Source organism: Dermacentor andersoni, chromosome 1, assembly GCF_023375885.2.
Source record: "Dermacentor andersoni chromosome 1, qqDerAnde1_hic_scaffold, whole genome shotgun sequence".
NCBI lineage: Eukaryota > Metazoa > Arthropoda > Arachnida > Ixodida > Ixodidae > Dermacentor > Dermacentor andersoni.
The window spans coordinates 280124883-280138046 of NC_092814.1; the positions used below are offsets into that span (position 1 = coordinate 280124883).

Here is a 13164-nt window from a genome sequence, read left to right on the forward strand (position 1 = left end):
ACTAATTGAGTCTGGTTGGCGTTGAGATGAAGATTAGCGGAAGTTTGTCACACGTTTTGCTTTTTTGACGGGCACATAACCACACAGTTTTCTTGAGTGCGCGCACCTACGCAGTTCGATTACACTATGGATGTACATATTAGTGTAAGAGGAGGAACATTTGAGTCTTGCGAAATATTCTTGTGTGTGCATCTTCAAAGCCTTGAACTATAACAATGCATCAAATTTTCAATCCTTATAAGTATATTTCCTTTTTAATTGTTGTTATTCATGAATGAAGAGTACACATATACCAACACAAAATATTTTTTCTCAATTTACAGTCACTCTAGAAAAATTACAGTAAATTTTTTCGAAATAACTCTCTAAGAAGAATTGGAATCTGCAATAAAAAAATCGACCCTGGGCGGTCGCATATGGTGAAAAAAATCGACCCTCGAAGGGTTAATATGATCATACAATGCAAGAACACAAATTTTGAAAGAATGCTTGAAACAGTCAATTTCTGGCGAAGTTTCTTTCGCATCTGGTTTTCCACCAATTTGTGAAATTCAAACGGCCCTCACATGCCCAAAAATTTTTCTCTGCTCAAGATACTTTGGGAAAATAATGTGCAACCAATGATTATATATACATGTAATTTTTGTGTCATTTTTTGAGAGAAATGGATGGTTCATGTTTCGGAAATTAACAGCGCAAAACAGACGAGGACAAAGGGAAGGAAGAGCCCGACACTGGCGTTGACTCACAACTGAAGATTTACTTTGGTGGAAATCACATTTGTATACACCGGCCAACACAGGCCAACATGTCAACAACTAAGCGATGTGCATGCGCATTAGGAGCCATCCTGGTGACTTGTCAAAATACACACGTGGAAGACATCAGTGCGTCATAATGTGCATCAAACTATTCCGTCAAAACATAAAATACCATAAACCCAACAGAAAAAATTCTCTGTCAACCTAATAATAATCTACCATGAAACACTTTCTTCCAGATATCTCAATTCTTTTTTACTAAGAGTGACAGACGGTCTACTGACGCACCTTTCCCTTTCCCTGTCAATATGAAATGGATGGTTCCAGGATGGCTCCTAATGCACATGCACATCGCTTAGTTGTTGACATGTTGGCCTGTGTTGGCCGGTGTATACAAATGTGATTTCCACCAAAGTAAATCTTCAGTTGTGAGTCAGCACCAGTGTCATGTTCTTTCCTTTTGCCCTCGTCTGGTCTGCGCTGTTAATTTCCAAAACATGAATCACCACCAAGTCGCCCAAGTTTCTTTTCTAGTAAATGGACGGTAGTCGAGCGCCATGGTTGGGACTGCTGGTGTGGAATGACCCATATATATTTACCTTTATCTTGTTTTATTTCTAGTACCTAGCTGCCATGCATGTTTTCTGACTTGTACAAATTTTGTCTCGCTTTGGTCAAGCTGTGCGGCGGAAAACGGGTGTCCAGTATGGCCACTATGTCAGGCTACCTCTGCCCTTAGGCCAGTCAGCTAGGCAACTATGTACTGGTTGTCTGAATAAAATGAAAATGAAAGTCAACAAACCAATGGCTACATAAACTTGGAAGCTTGCTCTGGACTTTCCATCACGGCATAGTAGACTTACACCTCATCCTTATGAACACATGGGGCAGGTCATGATGTTTTGGACAGTGGAGTCGTAGTGCCAACCACGGAGCAAGAAATATTGGGTAGGCGAAACAATGCTTGCTTGGGCATCCCGATAAAGTCACTGCTTTGGGCATAGTGCTGACGCGCCCTCTGTCGTGAGTCGGCGCTCGCCGAGAAGGCAAAACGCGCGCGGCATGCTCTTCGAAGAGGCTTGCCCATTCAAGGTCGTTTGGTGGCGATTCACCACTAGCGCTTTAGGCACGAATGGGTGTGTTTCTTGCACCTCTTCGCCGGCTCCAAATGCCTTGAAAAATTAACAAAAGAAATATGTTTTGTACAGAGCAATTACCTGCGTGATGTACTTTTTCAGAATGCCAAATCTATAATGCATGTTTCTGAAAATGCGAGATCGAAAGCAATGGGAAACGTTGAAGGTGACAGGACACACCATCTCATTTTTCTCACTCAAGCAGTGTGCATGTTCGTATCTTCAACAACAGAAGAGTCTTGGCATGCTTTGCACACTTCACCACAGATCCAATTGGCTTTCTCTTTTTGCAAACAGAAGACAAGTAGCTGGCACAGTGCAGAAATAATGATGGCATGGCATCTGGTAACAGGACAGGCCATTTAAATTTGTCTAGAAGGATTTCGCCATCAAGTTCGTCATAATACCGCTGTAGTTTCTATGTCGTTTTCCGAGAAGTGCTTCTCGCAAACATAATCATGAGACTTGAGCTCTCGATCCTTCCTTGTAATAGCATGAGCCCACAATTCCAACCATACCGGGTCACTCGGAAATTTGAATGTAGCTACCATTTCCTTGCAGGATGCATATCCATTGCTGCAGTTCGGCATGACACCATTTCTGCCCCGTCCTAGAAAAAGCACGGATGGAAAGCACTTGGTTTGTTGCAACGTGGAAAGTGTGCGAAGTGTGAAAAGCCAGCACCGCCGGTGCAATGCAGATACCCGCAAGAGCTCTAATAGCGACGGAAAGACTGCAGATCGCAAAAGAAACCGCAACAGCTTGCATGCCCAAATTGGAAGCTTTTCCTCCCAAGGTCACCTATGCATGCACTCGCACCACATGCGAGTGATTGAACTGTAGCGGCGTCAGCAGACGTTGTCAGCTCCAGGATTACTGCTAGTAGCTCATTTCAAGCGCAATATTGCATGTCATTAGGACAGTAATCATTAATAGCTGCTGCTAAAATGTCTGCCACTTCTAATTATTGATGTTATAGGATGAAATCTGGGAAAATAATTACAATATATGAGACAATGTCATGACTTTTGTGTGTAGCGTCCATAGAAGAACATGTAAACGATGGCAATGTGCCCAATGTTTCACCTGTCCTGCCGCAGCAAAAACTGCATTTCCTCTTCGCCCAACCGTGACTTATCGAGCTGACCGCGTGTGCTGTTGCAGCCTAGCAGATTCCTCTCCTCAAATACTTCTTTCTCCATGGTGCCAATCACCCCAACTTCGAAGCACAGTCTCACCAAATCAAAGTAAAATATTGGTGCTATCATCAGAGCATGCATTGTAACCCTTAGGGCTGCCCTTGACTCTCACACAGTCTAGGGAGCTGGGTCAAAGAGTACAGATGAACAAGAGGCACCACTCACATGCCCACTTGGCAACAAAAGGCCAAGAGGTAAGTTGTGAAAGGAATAGGTGAACCAAACAGTTCAATATTTAGCAACAACCATTTGTGAAAATTTTGCTAGAAGAGAAAGGTTGCAGTTCATAACAAAGATGATAAACCTTTAAATCACTCATTACTAACCTGGCTGGGACTGCCCTGGCACTGGAGTAGCAGTGAGTGATGTTTCCTTGGGCATCTTGGACAGAGCAGTAAGAACAACCAACAGAGCGCAGGCATCCAAGCCGGCTGTGCGAGAAGAGGGCGCACAAATCCTGGGGAAGGGTCACACGCTGCAGCCGCACTGACGTCCCACCTAGTATGTACAGCTTGCCTTGGAGAAGGGTTGCTGAGGCACCCACCAGGGCTGCAGGCTGCTCACCAACTAACTGTACATCTGTAATAAACGAGATCCCCACCACACATATATGACAGAAAATTCAGAAGGGCTCTACTTTGCAGTTCTTGCTGCAACATGGTGCATGCGCACAGAGACGCCAGAAAAGCACCAAGCTCTGATATGAGCATAAAACAGTATTCCATGCACAACGTCTATGAAAGAAAACAACCAACTGCTCCTGGACTTGTTTCACATGCCCCACACATTTATTTTAAATGAATACAACAGGTTGGAGTTAAACGCATACAGCAGTAAGTCAATTCACTACAAACTTTGGTACTGTAATCAAAACTTGAGAAAGCCAAGTTTCACTTGTAGCAAAAAACTTTGTTAAGTGCAATATTCATGAAGTTGTGGTTACTTCTCAGCAGTAAAAGATAGTTCCCAGGTTCCAAGTTCATTCCTGATGGATGGCATTTCCTCAGTAAGCGTACATCAGCGGCCTAAAACTCATCTCTGGCACTGGGCCACATCCAGTCTATGTAACTTCTCAAGGACCACACTGCTAAACATGCAGTGCTCTTTTCTTGTTCCTTTTTTTCCATTACCACTTTGAAAGGTCTGTCTGTGTTAGCTATACCATCCCCGATGTTCATATTTTTCTGGCACGAGAACTGTTATGTCAACCTCACTACAATGAGGAAATTCTAATTTTGCACACCCAGCAAGCAATTTGCTAGCTGGGTGTGCAAAATTAGAATTAGAGAAAATCAAGAAAACAAACAAATGTCACGGCTATTGAAATACCGTAATGATCACTATTTTCTTCACCAATATTAATGAAACTATCCAGTCTGCTTAACATTTTTGTGCTGATTTCAAATATGTAATTAGTTTTGCTGTATTAGTTAGTACTGGTCAAGTAGTTACAAAGATAATTAACATTTCACTTCAATTGTTTAAGGAGGAACATGGGTTACTGAGATAACTTTGTTATTTCTGGATCAAATCTGACAAAACTGCATATGCTCATTCAGTGTATTGTGGTTATTTTATATATCCAATTTATTTTGCAAATCGCCGAGATAATAATTACATTACACTGTTTGTTGTCGACGCATTATCACCGCAGATCGCACTCAAAATGAATAACTTTATTCGCAAAAGATGTCATTTAATGTCGTTTGCCAAGTACCGGTGCTGCGCATTTCGTACACAGCGAGGTTGTTCACGAGGAACGGCGTGCACGTTTGGCGTACTCCGTGCCGACGCGGCATCGCCGCAGATTGCACACGAGATTACTATCTCTATGGCGAGACTGCAGTCCCTTTCACCTTTGCCCACGGCTGCACCGCAACTTGCACTTTACACAAGACAGCAGAGCATTTATAGAACCGAGTCTTACAACAACGAAGCGCGTCTACATCGCATCCGAGCTAGCCGCAGCTGAATCAGCGTGAGCGTGAAGATCCGATTTTCGCTTGGTAGACGACATTGAAGCAAAGACTTGCAGTTTCTCTTGAGTCTTCTTCACTTTCTATAAATCAGTGGGCTGCAGTAGTTGTGCTGGAATGCCACATGAACACCGGCCGCTACCAGAACCGCTTTCATCTGCTAAGCCTACAACGCAGTCATGGGGGGTGGTTCCGCGGTGCTCGGCACGGGTAGCAAAATACTGCTGGTATCTTCCAAAGCGAATGCGCACTTTCGAAAGTTTAACAACCATCATTTCTTCTTCTGCTCACCAAATTTATGGCTTGCAGAAAACTGAATTTGACATCGTTTCGCACCGAGTTTAGCATGCCCGAGCAGACAACGGCAAAAATCTGCCAATGGCATGGCATGCTTACGATCACATGCCTCAGTTGTTGAATGGAATTGCACATCAGGACAACTTTTTCAGGGGCTTTTTTTTCATAGCCATTCAGCGCACAAAGGAGCGATGGAGCAAAAACTAAACAAGAACAGCGGCTCTCAAACAAGACCAAGGCGGCTGTGATCAGAAACTTAAAACAGTAACCATGCGTCACAGGAAGAACCCCCTTTTTCTTGCATTTATCAGTAAAAATACAGTTTGCCGACATGATATAAAACGCCATTACAACCGAAATATTGGTCCAAGATGGGTTAAAATTTTCTGAGATAATGCATCAGACACTGTAGAATCCAAAAATAATGTTTTCAAAAAAGTGATTTTTCCGCTATTTTTCGGTCTCTACGACCCGTGTTACCCCCTTAAGACAAGTGCAGTTCTGTATTATCACACTCCTCTACTGCAGTGAACACAACACTGTACGCACATCTGGTAACATGCTCCTCTCTTGTTTATCTTGTTACATTACTGTCACTGAAATGGTGCTTCAAACAATTAAAATCAATTGTTTGTCATTTGTCAAGCTCCTCAGTTTCCTGGACATCGAATTTGTAACAGTATTAGATGAATGTGCCAATGCGTATAGGCTTGATTTCATCTTTTTTTTTTAATTAAATGGACTTCATGGAAACTTCTTATTTGATACTGCTTTAGAAATAAGAAAATATTCTATATTCAATTCTATATTTGATGCTCATTTTTCTCGAATATTTGTATTAGATTCGATTAGGAAATTTTATTACTCGAACACTCCCAATGATAACCCATGAAAAAAAAAAATCCACCAAAGTATATTACACTGTGTAAATCCACTTACATGGCCCATCAAGTGGGATCCAGTGGTTGCAACTGAAGTCATAGGCAAATGGCTCCAAGATTGCCTCTCCAGAACCATTGCGGCCACCCAAGATAAACAAAGAGTTTTCAGTGGAGGCTGAAGCATGAAAGTAGCGAGGGGATATCTAGGCAGAAGCAAAAAAAAATATATCAAAACAGACTTTCAATACAGAAAACAGGCAAATTTCAGCATGTAAGATGCCAATTTTCTTTGTTTTCACCACTTTAATGTTACTATACTGTCACATCAAATCTGCAAGAATTGTTTTTATTTTTTGCTGCCATTCAGCACTGCTATTCTGAATTTATATGAGCAACAATTTCAATCCTTAAACACTCACAAAGGCTGTTAAGGTACTTTATGGTCCCGAAATCAGTTTCATTTAGCGAAATCAGCCTAATGCTGCAGCGCTTACCCTAGAGTATGCTGGGTTGGCGCGATCGTCAGGTGGCAGGCGAGACCAGCGGCGGCTTGGCATGTGCAGCACGTACAGGTGGTCTGACACCAGTGGGCGATCTACTGAGTACACAATGCCTCCAAACACATAGATGCTTTGCGTTGGTCGATGGTAGTTGCTGGTATGTCCGTACACACCTGCATCCAACAGGCACAATACAATGTTTACAGTGAAAGAAGACAAAAAGCATTTTCCTTCTTTTCACAGTGTAATTTTCTGATAAACACTGTTTAATGTCTGACACATTTTCAAATGAAAAGACGGCACTTCTACCAAAGGTTATTCTTAGTACACGTTTTACCTGACAGCTTAATTTTGACAGCATGTACTTGCTCTGCCGTGACCAACAAAGCTAAACCCTGCTTTCACAATTCTTGGTAATGCTGAAGATATCTGTTTCTCAATGTAAGGCAGCCTCCTCCCCATTTTTTTTTACACAACTAAACCTAGTACAGAAGTACTGTTGAACTCATTTGTAATCTTCAAATGAAACAAAGTGCATTTGAATGGAAGAATTATTAGTAGTATCCTGAATGGAAAATATGACAACCCTTTAGTTCATCTGATAAAGCTGGGACACTCAAATGGTGTCTGGTACAATCAAGTGGTATCAAAGCTGGTTAAGTCCCAATTGGAATGAAGTTAAAACCAACAGATCCCAGAACATGCACCAGTAAATCAAAATGTTGTGATTATTTTAAAAATGCAATATTTGGACCAGTTCATTTATAGGATGTAACATTACAATAAAAGTGGCTGCTGAAATCTTGAATTGAGTCTCTGTTTTGATACTTCATTTATTTGCTCACAGGCCATATTAACTTTCTTAAATGAAATGGACATACCATCCCCATATTCTAGGATGTTGCTCTATTCAACACTCCTTCTTAGCTAAAACAAGTCAATCTCTACTGTTATCATTAAACTTTCTCTCTCCCTTAAGTAGAGCTACACTCCATAAGCAACTATCCTTTCATGCACGCAGAACATAGGCATCACAAAAGCGGCCAAGAAGATGGTGTGCTTCCTTCAACAAGAGCAGTGCCTTCTTCAGTTAAAAAGTGGTGCTGTGCTTCCCTCAGTGGAGACAAGGAAGAGCTTAAAGTCAAGGCCTGTTTGTGAATACAAGGACAAAGGGTAAATATGAGGGTAAAGGCTAAAAATAAGGGTAAACAAGATTAGCTCACAGCTACATCATGTTTGTGTACTTCATGGATCACTTGGTCATCACTCAAGAGTTGCTTTTGTGCAAAAAGCTCGAAGCAACAGCGAAAGGTCCAAGATCTCTTCAATGCTTAACAGTTTACTTGTTCTGCATGGACTTGGGATATATGTGCAGGAGTGTGCACTGATGGTGCCCGTGCAATGGATGGCAGATCGGAAGGTTTGCTAGGACGGTCCACACCAGTTAACAGTTCAGTCGTATTTATACATTGCAAACTTCACAGGGAGGTTTTGGCATCCAACAAACTGAGCCAAGTGTTAGTGAGTGTGATGAAGCATGGTGTCAAAGTTGTGAACAGCTTAAAGCAAGGCCTAAGACCAGTCACATTTTCAAAGTGGTTTGTGAAGAGATGGGTTCAGACCACCAGCACCTGCTACAACACAAGGAAGTGCTGTCATGTTGTCAAGGTGTTGGCTGTCATGCGGAGAAGTGCTGGCCAGGGTTTTTGAGCTCTGAGAGGAAGTGAGCAGCAGAAAACCAGGGGCTGGGAGAGCCTTTTAGAGATCATTCATCCCTCACTAGCTTACCTATCTGTGTGACATGCTTGAGCAGCTCAATCAGCTAAACTCCAGCATGCATTACTACCATAGGTTAGGAGTAATGATGTATCGTCTGGTGACAAAATGAGGGGCTTCTGTACAAAACTTCAAGGTAGGCTGAGTCAGGTGGGAAGAGATGATTATTCTCGGTTTAAGTTGCTTAGTGACTGCAACTTTGCAGCATCTAGGACAGTATCTGCAGCTGACAAAGAGGCATTAATCACAGATTTGAGCCCATCCAGGTGCCACCTAATGAGTTAGTACTTCCCAGAGTCTGCTCCAGAGACATGGCTTGTGGCCCCATTCCAGACAGATGTAACTTGATTCACTTATGAGAGTGTTGATGCTGAAAATGAGCTGATCGAGCTTCTAGAAAATGCTGTTAAAGGCAAAGTTTGCCACCATGGACCTCGAAACATTTTGGTTCGGGACAGCTGAAGTGTTTCCCCTGCTCTATGAAAAGGCTGTAAGATTGTTGTTACAGTTTTCGACAACATATGCATGTGAACACGCATTTTAAAGACTTGCTTACTTGAAAAGCAAGTATCACAACTGGCTAAAACGTCAGAGCAGACATGAAGCTATGTTTAAGCACAACCATGCCACAGATTGACACACAAAGCTTCGAAGTTCTTTGATGGTCTTAGGCTTCCAAAACTCAGTGACTGCTCGAAGTTTTGCAGGATCAGGTAGAACGCCGTGCTTATACACAACATGGCCTAAGATGGTGAGCTCTCGCGCGGCGGAACGACACTTTTTGAGGTTGAGTTGGAGGCCAGCGTTCATTAGAAAGGTCAAAACATGTCTGAGGCAGAGCAGGCAACTAGAAAAATCAGGCAAGAAAACCACGACATTGTCGAGGTAACACAGAAACATAGACCACTTGAGGCCACGCAGCGTGTTGTCCATGAGACGTTCAAATGTGGCAGGGGTGTTACAAAGCCCGAAAGGCATCACATTAAATTCATATAAGCCGTCAGGCGTAATGAATGCAATTTTCTTGCAATCGGCCGCAGCTATCGGGACTTGCCAGTACCATGGCCGCTCGATCCAAAAGCACAAGGTGCGGCCCGCTGCGTTGCGCCTGAACGGCGTCTCGGGCCTAGTTCTCCGTGCGCCCGCTGCGGCGCCGCTGCTCGGGGATGGCTGCTGATAGAGAGCGCCTTCACAGCTGTGTCGGCACACGCGATCTCCACTCCAGTCAAGGTGTAAATAATGCGTTTAATATTTGGAAATTGCAGACAAAATCTTTTAAGTCGACATTGGAAGTGCTCATTACGCCACAAGCACAAACAGATTGTCACAGGGGTGGAAATCTGTTCTAGAATACGCCTGAACGCTATCCGTGACGGTTGCCCGTATGATGCACGACTGGGTGGTGCACTCCCATCGAGAGGTTCTGCTTGAAGCAATCTATCAGTACTTTTATTCACTTCTCGTGAACACGTACGCAAAGTAAAAACTTTACGTAGGGAGAACTTGTACCGAGTTTCCCAAGTAATGCAAACTAACTTAGATGAAATAAAAATGCTTATCATTGCAAATAATCATCAGTAGATTGTTCCTCATGAAAACCAAGCATATTGAGTGACGCTAGGCCCCTTTTAACGAAGCTTCAAAAGGCCTCTGCTTCGAACATGCTCATACCCTTTATTTGAGCACGCTTTCCATAAAACACATTTTCGCAGGATTCTTTCATTGTAGGCAGGTTTTTTTTCCCCTGAAGTGGCCACTTGGTTGCTGATAAAAACAGCAGCTTTGTCTCCTTTTTCCGCTCTTTGTAATACCTGAACAAAGGACGGAATTTCGTTGTTGTTTTCATAAAATAAGAGGCGGTTTTTCATTTCGTCCCGTTCGGACTGCAATTTTTTCAACTCTTCTCCTTGACGGGCAACTGTGTTTTTCAATCTCTTGACTGCTTTCTTTGACTGTTCTAGGACGTTTACAATATCTAATGTAGTTTGGTAGGTCTGGTCAACAGAAAAACAATGTTCAGAGCATGATTCTAAGGCAGTCTCTGGAACTAGAGCTTCCACCTCGTCGCTGAGAAACTGCAAGACACTTTCGATGTTGGGGCTTTCTCCTGAGGTGCCGCAATTATCGCTTGCCTCAACTACTGTGTGATCAGTAGTTTCTTCGATGGTGTTTTTTGGGCTGCACATTCTCTTTTTGCAGGTACTGTGGATATTTACAAAACACGGTCGGTACCGCATTCGGAAGCAGGAGCCTAGGTTTCGTGTTCTTTTTATAGTCACTTTCTGTAAAGTGCAGGGAACGTACCAGAGACCTATCGCTCAGTTCCCACTTGCTTCCTTTTCCCGACACTGCTTGACGAGATATATTTTTTAGCCACGCTTCTCGACACTCCAAGTCGCAGGGGAACTCGTGATATTTCACAGTCGGGTCCTTTTTGGCATTTGTATCGCAGAGTGGCACACAACAGTTGCGCGGCATCGCGCCACATGAACGAGGCTGGCTACGGCACACACGCACACCGAAGAGCCTTAACAAAGCACAGCAAGCACAGGCAAACTTGCTCACACACACGCACACGAAAAAGCACGAGATTAATGCATATCGCACGAGGCAAACACGTCCTGACGCAAACCGACTTGCTCACACACACGCACGCAAAAAAGCACGAGATTAATGCATATCGCACGAGGAAAACACGTTCTGATGCGAACCAACTTGCTCACACGCACGCATGCGAAAAGGCACGAGATTAGTGCATAGAGCACGAGGCAAACACGTTCTGACGCGAGAACCAACGTCCGCTTATCCCCGGCGCGAAGTCGCGAAAGCATCCCCGAGCAGTGACGCCCTCACCAAAAAAAGCGGTCGCAACTGTAAACTCGGCCGAGACGCGCCCACCTAATGTCCGGGGCGCGACGTAGCTGGCCGCACTTTGCTTTGCATCGAGCGGCCGTGCCAGTACCCTGAACGCAAGTCGAGCGACGAGAAGAATTCTGCTCCCTGAAGACTGTCAAGGGCATCGTCAATGAGCAGCAAAGGATAGACATCTTTGCGTGTTACCTTATTTAACCGACTGTAGTCGACGCAAAAGCGACTAGACCTGTCCCTCTTGCGAACGAGAAAGACAGGAGATGCCCAGGGACTGTGCAAAGGTTGAATAACGTCAACGCACAGCATATCTTCGATTTGGGCCGTAATGACACGACGCTCTTCGGCAGAGACACGGTATGGTTGTTGACATAATGGCTGATGCGAACCAGTGTCAACGTAGTGCTGCGTTTCTAACGTGCGGCCCAGTTGAGGTTGTGAAACGTTGACTGAACTTCTAAAGTGGTGCAGGAGATCAAGAAGGTCGGCGCGTTCGGCAGGTGTGAGGGTATCGGCGACGGCACTCGAGAACGTATCCCTGGACGTCTCTTCAAGTGTCGAAATTGCAGATGGTTGGCCGGAGTCGACATCAAAAGTCTCAGGGGACGTCAACCAAAGAAAAAGAGTCGAGGTGTTCCACGAAGCCAAGGCATTCACCAACGAGTAATGTAATAGGTGCACAGAGGGGATTGTAGAAGTAAATATTGCTGCAGCTGCCAGCGATGAGTAGTGGGAGAGCTTTACAGCTCATGAAGACGTCAGACGGTGCGAAGAGGACTGTTACATCAGTGATGACATCACAGGATACGGGTATGAGGGTGAAGAAGCTAAGTGGAATATCTGTGTCCTCGCGCACGGTCAGTTTAGAAGGGCGATCATGATCTTCATGCAATGGTGCGTCACACAGAGGGGAAAATTCAAATTCGGAGTGTGCACAGTCGATTACGGCTTTATGATTGGATAAGAAGTCCCATCCGAGGATGATGTCATGCGAGCAGGCGGGCAGAACAATACACTCGACGATATAAACGATGCCATGAATAAGCACACATACAGTACAGGCTGCGTGAGGAGTGACGTGCTGCATACTTGCCGTACGAAGCGACAGTCCAGAACGCGGCGTGGTCACCTTGCGCAGTGAACGGCACAGTTTGGAGGCTGCGCCGGTATCCACAAGAGCAAATGCAGGAACACCTTCTATAGCAATTTCGACCACATTAGCAGGACAGGCACAAGGACGTAGACAGTGCGAATGGGGTGCAGCTCTTGCCTCTTGAACTGCGACGTTCAGCTTTCCTGGTCGGATGGTATGGGTCGCAGACACATTGGGGAGAGCGAGCATCGGCGAGGGGATGGCGAGCGATGCGACGGAAATTCTGGGAGGTCAGCATGAGGATACGGTTGGGGGGAAGGAGTGGCGTATTGGCAGAAGAGCTGGCTGTCGTACTGGAACGGCCAAGAGGCGTCGCCGAACGCTTGAGGGCGACGGTGGCAAAATCGGATGACGTGTCTGGGAGTGCAGCAGGAATAACAGATGGGACGATTGTCAGGCGTCCTCCAGGGATTAGCTCTCGGTGCAGTCCAAGACGCAGCATGGGCTTCCGGTGACACTGGTTGGGACTGGGTCAAGAAAGGAACCGGCGAAGACCTGCGTACTGATTGCGCATGCGTAAGAGGCGCAGCCACAGGCAGGAATTGCATCTTTCCCTCTACTTCTCTACATAGTTACCGCTCCAATTGAGACTTCTGTCGTGGTGCGGTACCAACTTT

The 13164-nt window shown here is 44.7% G+C and overlaps 1 protein-coding gene across 1 annotated transcript in view; it reads right to left on the minus strand.

Annotated features, from left to right (window-relative positions):
- The window catches only part of Megf8 (multiple EGF like domains 8), a 221282-nt gene that overhangs the window by 81532 nt on the left and 126586 nt on the right, over nucleotides 1-13164 (minus strand). The window contains exons 21-23 of the mRNA XM_050196139.2: nucleotides 6745-6923; nucleotides 6309-6453; nucleotides 3423-3675 (exon numbers count right to left, since the gene is read on the minus strand). Of these exons, the coding sequence (XP_050052096.1) occupies nucleotides 3423-3675; nucleotides 6309-6453; nucleotides 6745-6923 (577 nt within the window). The remainder of the gene's footprint in view (nucleotides 1-3422; nucleotides 3676-6308; nucleotides 6454-6744; nucleotides 6924-13164) is intronic.